The sequence below is a fragment of the Podarcis pityusensis genome (assembly GCF_964106645.2).
Source record: "Podarcis pityusensis genome assembly, chromosome: 3".
In the NCBI taxonomy this organism is placed as follows: domain Eukaryota; kingdom Metazoa; phylum Chordata; class Lepidosauria; order Squamata; family Lacertidae; genus Podarcis; species Podarcis pityusensis.
The window spans coordinates 117,061,192-117,077,684 of record NC_138026.1 but is presented as its reverse complement, the minus strand read 5'-3'; the positions used below and the strand labels follow the sequence as shown (position 1 = coordinate 117,077,684).

Genomic DNA, 16,493 nt, shown 5'->3' with positions numbered 1-16,493 from the left:
ATGATGGGAGGGGTCAGGAATAGCAAGGAACCCCAAAGGGATATTACTGCAATTATTAAATCAATTTCACATTTTGACAATATGGAATCCATATTTTGCTCCACTTAATATCTGAAGCATCGTCCTCATTAAAAAGCAGGCTAGACCTGTGTCTGGAAACTGAATGGAGAGGTCCAGAGTTACAGGAAATTTGTGCAGCCTTGAGTATCTAGAGGTAAGGAACAGAAAACTCACCTTTCTGGTAGTTTGGGGCCATGCAGGAATGTGCCACAAAGCTTTTTCACATAGCTCAGGTCCACATTGTGGAAGTTGTGCCCAGCCTTTAAGAAAAGACAGAAGCATGATTGTACAGTGATACCTTGGTTCTCGAACGGCTTAGTTGTCGAGCTACTTGGAACCCAAACGGTGCAAACCCAGATGTAAGTGTTCTGGTTTGCGAACTTTTTTTGGAAGCTGAACATGCTGCGATTTGAGTGTTACACTTTGAATGAGTGCCAGGCTTCCATTCTGAGCACTACACTGAGGTCTATCTGTTTTTGCTATTTATTTTTGTGGCTTTTCTTGTTTTTTGTGACTGTGTGAAACCCAGTTCAGCTACTGATTTATTGATTGTGTGACTGTGGAAATGGATAAAAGGTGCAAAGCCACTTTAGACAATGCAGGTAAGGAAAAAAAATACATTTTCATTTTTATCATCTACAATACTGTTGTTTTTTTACAGTACAGTACATTGTCATTTTGTGGGTCAATGGTCTCGTTAGATAGTACAATTCATGTCAAATTCTTGTTTTTAAAAGTCTGGAACGGATTAATCCAGTTTGCATTACTTTCTATGGGAAAGCGCGCCTTGGTTTTGGAACGGACTTCCGGAACGGATTAAGTTTGAGAACCAAGCTAGCACTATACACTCTCCAATAGTTATTGTGCAGAAGTATCCTGCAGAATTGTCTTGTGATGAGGACCTGATCACTCCCCTCTCCACCCCTATGTTGAATTCACAGCTGAGAACTTGGCAGAAGGGCAGGTGACCTGAACTGGGAACCTCAGAAGAAACTGTAGGATAACCAGCCTCATAACCAAAATGTTCAACTCTTCATTAAAGCTTGGAAGGGGTTAATGCCATAATGTAAGCTGTCCTGCCAGGCTTAGCTAAGTCAGACGCCCTTCACCTTGGAGGAAAGCAAGCCTACCATTCTACCACCTGATCTGCAGCATGTTGAGAGGTTAAAAAAAAAGGGGAAAGCTCAGGAATGGGACATCTGCCTTGCTGTCATCCCAGTGGGCAGATAATAAATAATAAAATAATAATAATAATAATAATAATTAATTGGTACCCTACCCATCTGCCTGGGTTTCCCCAGCCACTGAACGGGGCTGCCTTCAGTTGTCTTCTAAATGTCAGGTAGTTGTTTATCTCTTTGACATCTGATGGGAGGGCGTTCCACATGGCGGATGCCACTACTGAGAAGGCCCTCTGCCTGGTTCCCTGTAGCTTTGCTTCTTGCAGTGAGGGAACCGCCAGAAGGCCCTTGGCGCTGGACCTCAGCGTCCAGGCAGAATGATGGGGGTGGAGACACTCGGTCAGGTATAACACTTCCTTCTCCTGCCAGTGTCATCCGCCATCCCAACTGGCCAGCCAAAAGTTGGTACTTACCTGCCAGGTAGTGTTCAACTTATTGATGTAGTTGACCATGTCATGAGAGAGAGGGGGGAAGATGGGGACATTGCGAGCGCCCGTAAGGACCACCAGGAGACACAGAGATACCACGGACCGCCACATTTTGGAAACTGGAACCCTAAGGGGTGGGGGGGGGGGAAATGGAAGCAAATTTAAGTTGCATGACTGATAAACTGCCAAATACGAATGAACAAGAAAGCTGCACACCACTCTTTTAAAAAGAGCATATCAAAGTTATAAGTAATTATGGGCACACATCTTTTTGGCTAATGCTATCTTGCCTGGGGATGGTTTTGCATACTGCAGTCAACAGTCTTGGGCTATTGACTAGCCAGAGATCTCAGCTCATTGTATATAAAAATGCATCATGCAATCTGGACCAATTAAAGAGAGACAAGATTTTCATTTTGCTTGAGGAAGAGGCACACAGGAGACAAGAGTTTTTCAATGGTGCATCTAGGAAGTCAGTGAAACCAGATGAGCAGGTAGGGGTGGAAGTGATGTCATATTAAGAAACCCCTCTGGCCTTCAGAAGGTGTGTAAGGCAAAGTATATGACGAGTGTGTGTTGTTTTTTAACCACAAACTTGGGTGAGCTAGAAGAGTAAAAAAAAACACCTCATGGAAAGTCAGTGGTACCTCAGATTAAGTACTTAATTCGTTCTGGAGGTCCATACTTAACCTGAAACTGTTCTTAACCTGAAGCACCACTTTAGCTAATGGGGCCTCCTGCTGCTGCCGCGCCACCGGAGAATGATTTCTGTTCTCATCCTGAAGCAAAGTTCTTAACCTGAAACACTATTTCTGGGTTAGTGGAGTCTGTAACCTGAAGCATATGTAACCTGAAGCGTATGTAATCCGAGGTACCACTGTAATCAGCAATACAGTCGCACCTTGGTTATTGAATGGAATCCCTTCTGGAAGTCCGTTCCGACTTCTGAAAATGTTCAACAACCAAGGCGCGGCTTCCGATTGGCTGCAAGAGCTTCCTGCACAAAATCAGAAGCCACGTCGGACGTTCGGCTTCCAAAGAACGTTCGCAAAGCAGAGACTCACTTCTGGGTATGCGGCGTTCGGGAGCCAAAGCATTCGAATCACAAGGCGTTCGGGATCCGAGGTACGACTGTACAGGCACAGAGCAAAACAAGGGCCACCAATGTGTCACCCAGCAACAGCAGTGAGCCTGCGCAACACCTTCTATGGTGCCCACAGGTGGTCTCAGTAAATGTCCCCTCAAGTGACTTTTCTACTTTAACTTCTCATAGTTCTTTCCTTAACTCAAGGTTGTCATCTGAACTAGCCAGATGTTTAACGGATAATCAATCACAGTTAAAAAATAAGATCACATCTGAAAAATAAGATGCAAAGAACAACAGTTGCCAGCAACAGAAGAATGGCAAATAAAACTTATGGACTACGCAGAAGTGGCAAAAACTGACAGCAAAACTCAAGAGACTATGACAATGAGAAGTTTTAAAAAGAGTGGGGGAAATTGATTGCGTATGTGCAGAAATACTGTAAACAAGTTGGTACACTGGCAGGTTTAGATTAAGCACCTGTAAGTAGTAAAGAAATAGAGAATGTAAAGGTGTGAACAAGTGGATAAAAATGATAACAAAATGCAGAGAATGGTGTAAGATGTAAAAAACCAGTAGAAGGGGGTGGAAGGTAGTTTTGAGGTTTAAAGAACCCCAAAAGAAGGTTTGTAAAATAGTAGGATTTTTTAATTAGAAGTATAAATGTTAGATAGTGGTTTGGTTTTTTGTATCCTTATTTTATTTTTGGTAAAAAAATTATTTACAGAGAAAAATAAGACTTCATAGATATATTGCCCCCCAAATGGCAACTAGACATTTTGTTTTGGTAACTTGTAAACCTTGGTTTGGGACGCGGGTGGCGCTGTGGGTTAAACCATAGAGCCTAGGACTTGCCGATCAGACGGTCGGCGGTTCGAATCCCCGCGACGGGGTGAGCTTCCGTTGCTCGGTCCCTGCTCCTGCCAACCTAGCAGTTCGAAAGCACATCAAAGTGCAAGTAGATAAATAGGTACCACTCCGGCGGGAAGGTAAACTGCATTTCTGTGCACTGCTCTGGTTCACCAGAAGCGGCTTAGTCATGCTGGCCACATGACCTGGAAGCTGTATGCCGGCTCCCTCGGCCAATAAAGCGAAATGAGCAATGCAACCCCAGAGTCGGCCACGACGGGACCTAATGGTCAGGGGTCCCTTTACCTTTACCTAAACCTTGGTTTAAGGGGCCACATGACACCTAGCTTATATGCCTGAGTTTCTAACACTGGTAGGGAAGGACTACAGTGGTACCTCAGGTTACATATGCTTCAGGTTACATATGCTTCAGGTTACAGACTCCGCGAACCCAGAAATAGTGCTTCATGTTAAGAACTTTGCTTCAGGATGAGAACAGAAATCGTGCTCCCGTGGTGTAGTGGCAGCAGGAGGCCCCATTAGCTAAAGTGGTGCTTCAGATTAAGAACAGTTTCAGGTTAAGTACGGACCTCCGGAACGAATTAAGTACTTAACCTGAGGTACCACTGTATTTACCGTATTTTTTGCTCTATAAGACTCACTTTTTCCCTCCTAAAAAGTAAGGGGAAATGTGTGTGCGTCTTATGGAGCGAATGCAGGCTATGCAGCTATCCCAGAAGCCAGAACAGCAAGAGGGATTGCTGCTTTCACTGCGCAGCGATCCCTCTTGCTGTTCTGACTTCTGAGATTCAGAATATTTTTTTTCTTGTTTTCCTCCTCCAAAAACTAGGTGCGCCTTGTGGTCTGGTGCGTCTTATAGAGCGAAAAATACGGTAGTTTAGCGAGCCTCCACTAGGCAGCAATATGGCCCAAACAGATTTCAAGCCTCGGTGATAACTAGACTAACATCACCCCCGAAATGGTATTTGGTTTTGACCAGTCAGCTGTCTTCCAGATCAGGTTGGGATTCTATCAGGTGAACTAGTGGTCAGTTGACACAGACAGGAGTAGCTGTGATCTTGCTTGTCTGGTGTAAGGGAAAGGAGGCGATGGTGCTTGCAAACCTCTCTTGGGGCAGACAGACTCTTATCTAAAGACAGGCAAGCACATTTTGCAACTCAGATCAGCTGAAGCGTCTTGGGTTTTGCATTATCTCAGAACCCAAGTCACACGCAGGAAAACAGGCCGTCACTTTTTGCTGAATTGCACCGAGAGCAAGCCAGACAGACACCAGCCTGGTTATGTTTTAAAAGTTTCAGCACTAAATGGAACACGTAAAGCTCATTCCCCCTGCCTCTAACTTCCCCACTGCTTTTAAGTGGGACTTGCGAGCGAAAGATTAAAATTAAAAGCGGGAGGGTTCTGGGAAGTTCAGTGGGGAAGTTCCACTGCAATCCCCTAAACTGTTCTGCTTACTACTGAATTTTACAAAAATAAGAAAACAATGAAATTATCAGGGGGTGAAGGAAAAAAAGAAAGCAAGCTAAAAACAACTATTTCCAAAAATAAGCAAAATCAGCAATAAACTGAAAAGCAGAGTAAAACACACACCAACATTATACATGTTTTAATATGGGGTTGCCTAAACAAAATATGCTTTTGTCAATAGGCAGGGAGTTGCAAAGTGGAGGTGTTGCCACACTGTAAGATTTGTGGGGTGGGACCCAAGTGTCCTGCTAGCTCCCTGGCCATGCCAGGGAAAACCCAAAGTATGCACACATTCAGTCTGCGGAGTTTACAGACCAAAGTCAACTTTCCTTGCCACTCAGTTTGTACTATAGCTCAGTTGGTTAGAGCGTGGTGTTGATAATGCCAAGGTTGCAGGTTTGATCTCCGTATGGGACATATTCCTGCATTTGACCCTCCTCCTTTTTAAGCTCCTGTCTGCTCCCAATGAAATCCTCAAGAGTTCCGCCGAACTCAGAAACTTCCCACAAGACAGTTTTAAAGACAGTTACTCTGTGGGGAGACTGGGAGTTTTATCACAGTACCAGCTGCTTCAGTCAAGATGCTTTGAGCGTTGGGTTGCACCCTTGTCAATTTGCCCATTTCACATGTTGATGAGCTGCAGTACAGAAGCTTCTTTAAAAACAGCTCCACGAACGGATGAGCAAGGAGAAACTCTCTGGTTACAAGGCTGAGAATACCCAGGCTGTACAACCTGCAACTTTCATTTCTTCCTTGCAGAGGAGAGTTCTTCCTCTTCCGTCAGCCGATGACTCACTCGACTTCGCTATCACGCTCCAACACACAGCAGCCAAGAGCCCATAAACACTCTCAGGCAGAAATATTCACTGCTTGAAATATGGCATCCCTCAGACCTGTAGCTCTCTAGATGTTGACTTCAAAATTCGTCGGATGATGACCTGTGCCACAAACTAGATTTAATGAACACTCATATCAGAGTGTTTTGTAAACTGATAGCCATAGCCGTATATATACTAACCTTTTATGCTCTTCCATATCTGTTTAACGCTCCTAACCCTTCTTTTAGATTCTTAGACAGCGGTACCTCGGGTTAAGAATTTAATTCGTTCTGGAGGTCCGTTCTTAACCTGAAACTGTTCTTAACTTGAGGTACCACTTTAGCTAATGGGCCTCCTGCTGCCGCCACCGCACGATTTCTGTTCTCATCCTGAAGCAAAGTTCTTAACCCGAGGTACTATTTCTGGGTTAGTGGAGTCTGTAACCTGAAGCATTTGTAACCCGAGGTACCACTGTAGTCTTTTATATTGAAATAAATAAATTAAGGTCTTATGTATATAATAAAGGTTCATAAATGTACCAAACAAACACGTACATAGATATATAGGCCACATATCTGAAGCGGCACAGGAGAGCAGCTATGGAGCCATTTTGACTCCCAGGCTCCCCAGGTGTTTTCCCTGCAAGGTCAAATGGAGGAGCCTCCCCATTGCCTTTTCCTTCACAAATCCTGTCTTAAGGGTATATCTGTGTATGAATAGGGTGAGCCTGTGACCTGGCTCAGGAACTAAGTACTTATTACAAAAGACTGGCCAGGCTCCCCAGGGTATCAATCCAGTAAGCATTAACAGGTAACTTGCCAGTCAGGAGGTAAACAACCCACTCAGATTTCTGATTTAGCCTTCCCTTTCTGTGATGTAGGTATGATGTATCTGGGGGTGGTCTTGGACTCCAGGACGGGCAATTAAAAATGTCTATATAAGGGCGGACACACCTGGGTTCTGGGTCCTCCTCCTTCTCCTGTGTGTGAAGGGGGCACCCTGTTGCAACAGTTCAATAAAGATCAAGCTTATCAGCTGCTTTGCTTCTCAATATTCTCTGGTTGGCCTCTGGCTTTTTCCTCCGACTGATGGAGAACCTACAAAGGACTCTATGAGGGCTCTTGTGTTCCCCATAAGGGAATAAGAGCAGATTTTCATTTATTACAATATATACCTTCTGTTTTAATAATTTTAGCTTTCCAAAACATTTTACACATTTTAAATGAATGCACCCCACCCTACTTATGTGGGCCAAGACTGTAATAAGTATTTGATTGATTAACTGGGTTGGGCTTGCTTCCCTTCCTGAAATCCTCAAGAGCTGCTTGCTGCCAATCAGTGTAGACCAGTGTTCCCCAACCTTGGGCCTCCAGCTGTTTTTGGACTACAATTCCCATCATCCTTGACCACTGGTCTTGCTAGCGAGGGATGATGGGAGTTGTAGTCCAAAAACAGCTGGAGGCCCAAGGTTGGGGAACACTGGTGTAGACAGTATTGTCTCGGCCCTCCAGATGTTTTGGGACTACAATTCCCATCATCCCTGACCACTGGTCCTGTCAGCGAGGGATGATGGGAGTTGTAGTCCCAAAACAGCTGGAGGGCCGAGTTTGGGGATGCCTGAGCTAGGTGGACAAATGGCTTGGTACATGTACTTGAAACTGGACTTTTATGGATGCAGATGTGGTTGAGAGACCCCTGAGAAATGACACCAAAACAGAAGGCACCATCTGCCAGTGCCCTTTTATTTTTTTTAAATGCAATCGGCGATGAATGTCCATTTTAAAAAGTTGCACGTAGGTGGTAGTTCAAAGGGGGAACCAGAGGAGAGTTAACAAAACCCTCAAGATGAGGTGTGCAAGCCTCAAACAAAGGATCCAAGAATTAAGAAGGACTAAGCTAAGGACTGCTTCTTCCAACCTCCTCCCAGGTTAAAACAAGTCACAACCAACTCGTGACTTCGCCAGAGACAATAGGAACAAGCAGACTTTGGACTGTATTTACGATCCGAGTTGATCTTGAACCCGTTTACGCAGGCCTCTTCTCCTCCCCTCCCTGCCCCAGTAAAAACGAACATAAATCCTTCTAAACACACAAAACACACACACAAAAGGCCCCAGCTCTTTTAAAAGCAAGCAGAGCTGGAAAGACAGCCCGAAATCTGGGTCACACAGCCCAGATTTGTGGTTCTGAAGGGATTTTTCACGGTGAGTGTCTCCCCCCCCCCCCCCGATACATGCAAGAAGAGCTTGTTTCTGTTGTCCGTAAGACAGGCGTGTTTTCAAGCTTTCCACATCACAGAAAGGGATTTTTAAGCTGTGATTCCTGCCCTGGACTAGATGGTGCTTCCAACTCTACAAATCTGCTTCATCGGACATAACCCCACAAGGATTCTGGGCCAGATTTTGTGTTCCCCAGCCCTCTCCAACCTAGTGTTTTGGACTCTGGTTCCCATCACCCTGACCACTGTGCATGCTGGCCGGGCTGGCTGATGAAAGCTGGGGAGCCCAGTGAAAAAAATAAATTAAGGTCTATAATAAACATTCATGGACTTGCCAGGCAAACACGTACATAAATGTATGGGCCACATGTCTGAGGCAGCACAGGAGGGCAGCCCTGGAGCCATTTTGGCTCCAAAACTGACCAAATGTTTTCTCTGCAAGGTCAAAGGAAAACAGAAAAGCCTCCCCCTTGTCTTTTCATTCACAAAACCTGTCTTAAGGGTATATCTGTGTATGAATAGGGTGAGCCTGTGACACTAAGTATTTATCATTACAAAAGACTGGCCAGGCTCCCCAGGGTATCCAAGTAAGCATTAATAGGTAACCTGCCAGTCAGGAGATAAACAACGACAGGAGATAAACAACGCACTCAGATTTCTGCTGTGGACCGCCCTTTCTGTGATGTAGGTATGATGTTTCTGGGGGTGGTCTTGGACTCCAAGGCGGGCAATTTAAAATGTCTATATAAGGGCGGACACACCTTTGTTCTGGGTCTCCCTCCTTTCCTGCATGTGAGGGGAGCACCCTGTTGCAACAGTTCAATAAAGATCAGGCTTACGAGCTGCCTTGCTTCTCAATATTCTCTGGTTGGCCTGTTCTTTTCTCTGACTGATGGAGAACCTACAAAGGACTCTATAAGGGCTCTTGTGTCCCCCATGAGGAAATAAGGGGAGATTTTCGTTTATTACACCAGACACCTGGAGGCAGCACCAGAGTGTTCTGCAAGAATTACAGAGTTGCAAGCGACCCCCACGGGTCATCTAGTCCAACCCCCTGCAATCTCACAGCCCAATGTCTAGGCCAGGGGTAGGCAACCTAAGGCCCAGGGGCCAAATGCGGCCCAATCGCCTTTTAAACCCAGCCCATGGACGGTCCGGGAATCAGTGTGTTTTTACATGAGTAGAATGTGTGCTTTTATTTAAAATGCATCTCTGGGTTTTCTGTGGGGCATAGGAATTTGTTCATTTTTCTCCCCAAAATATAGTCCGTTCCACCACATGGTCTGAGGGACGGTGGACCAGCCCACGGCTGAAAAGGTTTGCTGACCCCTGATCTAGGCCTACAGAGCATGGGTGGAGAAACACAAGCCCGGGGGCCACATGCAGCCCACCAGGTCCCTCTATTTGGCCCTCAAAACCCTCCCCAGGCCATGCCTGTTTTCTAGCCTCCTTGAGTGAGGCTGCCTAACTGGGAAGTGTCACTGTAAGTCCAACAGAGCCTTTGCTTGCCGTGATGGAGGCGAAATGTAGTGGAAAAGCCACTTCTGCCCTACAGAGGAGGTGGGATTGCGGGCGTCACGGCCCCACCACGCACGCAGCGGCTGGAGCCCAGCGCCCACGCGATTGGGGGAATCCCCGGCTGCGTCACCCCCTGACCAGCCAATCGGCTGGCTTGGGGGGCGTGGCCTGCCCAATTTAAACGCAGGATCTCCCTCTTTTCCCGCATACCAGCTGTTTCCGTTTCCCACCCTCCTGCCCTATAAGGTTTTCGTCCTTTGACCTTGGTTGCTCGCCGTTGAGGGGCCTGGTAGGAGTTTTTCCACTTGGCAAATTGGTACCAGCCACTTGGTTTTCGCCTACCTTGTAGCAAATCGTCACAACTTTCTGGGTATTGGCAGATAGGCATTGGTATCACCTTGCCAACAAAGGTGCGGATAGTTAAAGCTATAGTTTTCCCAGTAGTGATGTATGGAAGAGAGAGCTGGACCATAAAGAAGGCTGATTGCCGAAGAATGGATGCTTTTGAATTCTGGTGCTGGAGGAGACTCTTGAGAGTCCCATGGACTGCAAGAAGATCAAACCTATCCATTCGGAAGGAAATCAGCTCTGAGTGCTCACTGGAAGGACAGATCCTGAAGCTGAGGCTCCAATACTTTGGCCACCTCATGAGAAGAGAAGACTCCCTGGAAAAGACTCTGATGTTGGAAAGATGGAGGGCACAAGGAGAAGGAGATGACAGAGGACGAGATGGTTGGATAGTGTACTTGAAGCTACCAGCATGAGTTTGACCCAACTGCGGGAGGCAGTGGAAGACAGGAGTGCCTGGCGTGCTCTGGTCCAGGGGGTCACAAAGAATCAGACACGACTAAACAACAACAACAATTGTTCTGTAGATGGAAGAAGGGACGAAGCACCATCACCTGCCCCGCATATTGAAGGGTAGTCCGGTAAAAGATTCCGGGGAGCATGGCCCTGTCCGAAGCTTAGGGAGGTGAGGGCCTAAGGCCCGCCCCCTATTGGTGACCCCGGGGGAGTTCCTAGTTGATGTGCATCAGCAGGACTCCCCCTACTGGTGGTTAACCCTTCCTGGACTTCAAGCAAACAGGCTGAAGCTGGATAGTCGGTTAGGACCAATGCCTAAGCCAATACCGCTCATCACCTGTAACCAATAAAGTTGTGGCCTTATTTAGCCCATTAACGTTAATAATTGTGCCATGTGTCTTTAGTTCCACTGGGGTGGGGGCGGGAACTCGCCACGCAATTAGCCCAACTGCAAATCCCATTCGCTGCTCAGCCAACCGACGCCTACTGTGCCCCTTCCCCACCAAGAAATGTCACGGCTGCTCCAGGAAACCAAAATGTCAGCTAAAACCACAGGAGCCAGCCAAAAAAAGACCTCGTCCGTCCGGTGTCTGAGCTGGTGAAGCTGCGGAGAGTGGAACAGAGATGTGAGGGTTGAGTGGGTGGAAACCTCTGGGCCTCAGGCTAGGAGAACTTCCACAGATCAGCAAGAGGTTTTTTCCCACCGCCAGGCCCTGGGCTGCATTTCACCCCATTTCTCCTTCCTCCCGCTAAAGGAGTTGCCAGGCTATCAGTGGAACTCCATACCAGCTCAGCCAGTAGAGCCTGATACTCTTATTAAAAGGGTTGCGGATTCGAGTCCCACGTCTGGCAAAAGATTCCAGCATTGCAGGGGGTTGATGACCGCCGTGGTCCCTTCCCACTCTAAAATTCTATGATCTGCAACCAACCTGCCAAAGGGCTCCAATTTAAAGGAGACGCACCCATGAAGGAGCATAGGAAGATGCCATCTTCCATGCCAGAGAACACTGGCCCATATACCTTAGTATTGCCTTCACTGGGCCGTCAGATGTCTGGAGTTGTGGGGGCTCCCAACTTTGAAGGGAATCTGGAATATGCTTGTAAATTTTACATTGAGCCTGGATTGGACTATGGAAAAGGGACTGTTTTGTTGAAAAAGGTCAAAAACACTACCAAGCTGGAGTTCCCACGAATAAAAGGGAAATATAAAGAAGAGCTATGGAAGGGACATGGAAGTGACTTAAGGGCCTCGGACATAAGACTGCCAGGTTAATGTGCTAGATTAATAGGATAAAAAGGACTGACAAACCCGGGACCAGGAGAAAAGGACGTTGGATGAAGACTGGATTTTTTCTTTTTATTTTTATCATTAGGACTGTTTTACAAAATTGATGAATGTTAGCAAAATGCTGAAATGAAATCATTTGGCTCATAAAAATGTTAAAAGAATTAGACAAGAATGCTATGGTTTAGGAGAAGTTGATAAAAAATTAAGACTTAAGTTTTAAATTCTAAGGTTTTTTATAAGATAAGATGAAAATAGATTAAGGTAATGTGATGCCAGAATATTATGAATTATGGAAAGGATTTGCTGTGATTGGTATTATAAAATAGGATACAGGAAAAGGGAGGAGGAGGTGGTCAAGGAAAGAAGGTATTGAAAGTGGAGAATTCGAGAATGATGGTTTTACTTTTTCTTTTTTCTTTTTTTTTCTTTTGTATAAAATTTTGTAAAAAATCCTTTTCTCAATAAATATCATTTTTTTTTTAAAAAAATAGTATTGCCTTCACTGACTGGAAGCAGCTCTCCAGGCATTGAACCAGAGACCTTCTGCATGCAAGTGTTGTGTCACTGAGCCCTTCGCAGTGTCTCCCTATCACTGGGTAAAGTTTCTGTTTAACAACAACAACAACTTATTTACACCCTGCCCATCTGGCTGGGTTTCCCAGCCACTCTGGGCCGCTCCCAATAGAATATTAATAATGTGATAAAACAGCAAATATTAAAAACTTCCCGAAACAGGGCTGCCTTCAGATTTCTTCTAAAAGTTGTGAAGTTCTTTATCTCCTTGAATCTGATGGGAGGGCATTCCACAGGGTGGGAGCCACTTCCGAGAAGGCCCTCTGTCTGGTTCCCTGCAACCTCGCTTCTCGCAGGGAGGGAACCACCAGAAGGCCCTAGGAGCTGGACCTCAGTGTCTGGGCTGAGTGATGGGGATGGAGACGCTCCTTCAGGGATACTGGGCCGAGGCCATTTAGGGCTTTAAAAGTCAGCACCAACACTTTGAATTGTGCTCGGAAACGTACTGGGAGCCAATGTAGGTCTTTCAGGACCGGTGTTACGTGGTCTCGGCAGCCACTCCCAGTCACTAGTCTAGCTGCTGCATTCTGGATTAGTTGTAGTTTCCGGGTCACCTTGAAAGGTAGCCCCACATAGAGCGCATTGCAGTAGTCTAGGCTATCTGCAGACTATCTGTTCCGGGTGCCATTTGCACCCCAAAAAGTCCATAACCAGAGCGGTGCTTCTGAGCATGTGCGAAGCGCAATAGAGCACTTCTGCACATGTGTGAACCATGCAGAATGCTTCTGTGCATGCAGCAAAACCCAGAAGTAAACACTTCCAGGTTTGCCACGTTCTTAACCCAAAAAAACCCACAACATGAAGCGTTCACAGGAGGAGGTATGACTGTATTCAAAAAGCGAACTCCTATTCATGTGGAGGAAGTCTAAAAGGCCATTATCTTGGTCCAAACAAGCTTTCAAATTGCCCCCCTAGATCCTTTTCACACTACTTAAAAAACTTAAAAAACCTTTTCACGCTACTTAAAAAACTTTAAAATAAAATCAGAACTGCCCTGGATAAAGGGCAATTGGATCATCTGACTAAAGCTGCAAGCTTAAATAAGCTTATCAACACTCAAATGCTACTGAGGCTTCCTTATAAGCCTTTTCTTGGAGCAGGCCTTGAGTTTCAAAATGAGATATATAAGAAGCCCCACCCTTGGAGAAGATCTTCCTCCTCCTGCTTGCCATCTCTCCTCTCTTGCACACAAAAAAACAGAGCCGTCCAGGACAACACCAAAGGTTCAATTTCAGTCTTCCCTCCAGCCCAAACATGCATTATGAGACTAGATTAGCAATTTTTTTCCAGCCATGGGGTGTGTGTGTGTGTGCGTGTGTAAAATACAGGCAGTGCCACTGGTCAACTCCCCTAAGGTCAGGCCACAAAACCTGTTATGGGTCCCAGAATGTGCAATATGTTCAGAGTAATGGGAACTGGGGTTAAGCAGGCGGAGAGGAGATATTGCATTTTCAACTTCCTTCAGCATGCATGCTCAATGGTCAGGTATGGTGGCAGCTTTAGTTCAGCAAAATCTGGCAGGCCACAGTTTGTCCCAACTCTGGTTTAGAGAGGGAGGATGACATTACCAGCTTCAATATTATGAACATACCTTTAGCAAAACTTGAGCAGCGAAAGGGTTGGTGTGGCCCCACTTTTCAAGACAGCCCCCCCCCAAATATATTTGATTTATACCCCACCTATTCTCCAAGGATTTCCAGGTGCGTTATATAGTTCTCCCCCTCCCCATTTTATACTTACAACAGCCCTGTGAAGTCTTATTTATTATTATTAATTAAATTTGCATACAGTGGTACCTCGGGTTAAGAACTTAATTTGTTCTGGAGGTCTGTTCTTAACCTGAAACTGTTCTTAACCCGAAGCACCACTTTAGCTAATGGGGCCTCCCGCTGCTGCACAATTTCTGTTCTTATCCTGAAGCAAAGTTCTTAACCCGAGGTACTATTTCTGGGTTAGCGGAGTCTGTAACCTGAAGTGTATCTAACCTGAAGCGTCTGTCACCCGAGGTACCACTGTACTGCCCTATACATACAGGTCTCAAGAAAGAAAAGTAGGTTAGATTGGCTAGCCCAAAGCCACACCCAGTAGCCTTCATGGCTGAGCAGGTGATTTGAACTCTGCTCTTGCGGGTCCTAGGCAGACACTCCAGGGGTCCGCAAGGTTTACCTTGCCTGGGCCAGTTCACTCCAGCAGAGATCCCTCCATGGGCCAGATCATGCGCGCATGTGAGCACACACACCTGCGATTTCTGGCATCTGTCTGCGCAGACACAATTTCCGATGTCTGCATCTGCACAGAAGCAATTTTTGGCATCTGAGCATGTGCAGACGCAATTTCCAGCACCGCAAAAGCGGTCCCCAGCACCAGTTTAGTGCAGCGAGCGGGGACTCACTGAGCGGGCGGCTCGAGGGCCAGTTAAACGACCCCTGTTGCCCACTTGTGGCCCATGGGCCTTAGGTTGTCTACCCCTGCTCTAACCACTACACCCCTACTGCCTTTGCAATATATTTGCACATATATGCGGAAAACCTGATGGAGCATAGCAACTGGAGGTGGGAGGAAAACAAAACCTGTTTGTATAACAGAGTGGTAAGCTTTTGCATATGAGTGAGCCCAGGACACGAGAGCGTGTACAGAGGGCCCTCCAGAAAGACACCCAGCCACTTGCCACCCCCAGATACCGTGAAGTCTACTTCTCCTCCGATCCCACTCCACCCCCGGCAAAAAAACCCCCAACCGCTTCATCGGTTTCCTTTAGGGAAGGAAGGAAGCAAATCAGATTCGCCAAACTCTTTTGCAAACCTGCTGTAACTGTTGCAAAACAAACAAGAGGCCGGATTTACAGAGTCTGAAGGTTAGCTCTGGTTACTCTTAAAAAACAACAAACCAAGAAAGCGGGTTTTTGAGTCTTGGGCGCGCCCGGGGCCACGATCCACGCACACTCTTTACCGGCGAGTAAGCGGGGAACATGGGGCAGACCCCCGCGGCACTTGCTGAAAATTTGGGAAAGGATTTTTTTGGCAAAAGGAGAGGGAAGGGTCCCACGCCTTGCGCAATACTGCAAACCTCTCCACCCTGGCCACTTCCTCCCGCACCCTAATAGACACTCTCAGCAGCCAGGGCGGCCAGGATCGGGGCCACGCCCTGCCCTAAGGAAGGAGCAAAGCGTTGTCCTTACCTGAGATGGAAGTGGATCTGAGCCAAGCCGAGAAAGCCGGAGAGTTCAGGTCCCCCCCTATTTAAGCGCAGCTGCCGGTTGGGTCGTCTCGGTTGCGCAGGCGAGGCTCCTCCTGCTGACTCAGCCCACGTGGGCGCTGCGCCTCTCCGGCAGCTGACCCGGCAGCACGTGATTCCCCACCCACCCACCCACCCCATAGATAAATCATGTGATCGTTGCTTGGCTTGCAAAGATGGGTGGCGTGCCCATCTCTCCAAAGCGCAAAGGGGCGCTTTCGAATTCGACCGTTTGTTTTACTCTCAAGCAAACGCTGCTGGTGTTGATGGGGCATGATTTGGGGGTTGGGGAGGTTGGCTAAGGATTGCACGCACAGAGGCACCCCACCGGGCCCGATCCTGCACACCCATCCTTTCCCCACCCTTGCTTTCCATGATTATAAAAATAATGCTATGCTATGGAGATAAGGGAACGAGGAAGATTTTTCTCCCTGTCTCGGAGCAGTCGTGGGCGCCCCAGTGAAGTTAAATGGTGGGAGATTCGTGATAGATTAAATATAGGCGGGGTAGTTCAAGTCCCTAGAGCATGAGACTCAGTCTTAAGCTAAGGTTGTGGGTTCGAATGCCGCACAGGGCAAAAAAAAAATCCTGCATTGTAGGGAGTTGTTCTAGATAACCCTCATAGTCCCTTCCAATTCCACAGTTCTATGATTCTGTGAAAGGGCTTCTTCCCGCAGGGTGTTAGTTAACCTGTGGAACTCTCTCCCACAGGAAACAGTGATGGCCACCAATTTGGATGGCTTTAAAAGACCATTAGACAAATCCATGGAGGAGAGGACTTATGATGTCTACTAGCAGCCATGCTTCTGACATACCAGTTGCTGGAAACCAAAGGAGGGGAGAGGGGCTCTTTCAGCCGGATCCTGCTTGTGGGTTTTCCACAGGCAGGGAATTCACAGGGGAGTCTGGGCAGGTGCTTGGCCTAATCCAGTAGGCTCATAGAAGCCCAA

At 46.8% G+C, this 16,493-nt stretch overlaps 1 protein-coding gene across 2 annotated transcripts in view; it reads right to left on the bottom strand.

Moving 5' to 3' along the window:
• CTSB (cathepsin B) overlaps positions 1-15,643 on the bottom strand; it is a 30,576-nt gene extending 14,933 nt beyond the window's left edge. Inside the window, exons 1-3 of one of the 2 annotated variants that reach the window (XM_081001150.1) lie at positions 15,488-15,643; positions 1,655-1,796; positions 235-320 (exon numbers count right to left, since the gene is read on the bottom strand). In XM_081001150.1, the coding sequence (XP_080857276.1) occupies positions 235-320; positions 1,655-1,780 (212 nt within the window). In that variant the 5' untranslated portion in view covers positions 1,781-1,796; positions 15,488-15,643. Of the gene's footprint in view, positions 1-234; positions 321-1,654; positions 1,797-6,861; positions 6,887-15,487 lie in introns of those variants that run through there. The other variant, XM_081001151.1, reaches the window with a different exon arrangement.
• Between the last annotated feature and the right edge of the window lie 850 nt (positions 15,644-16,493).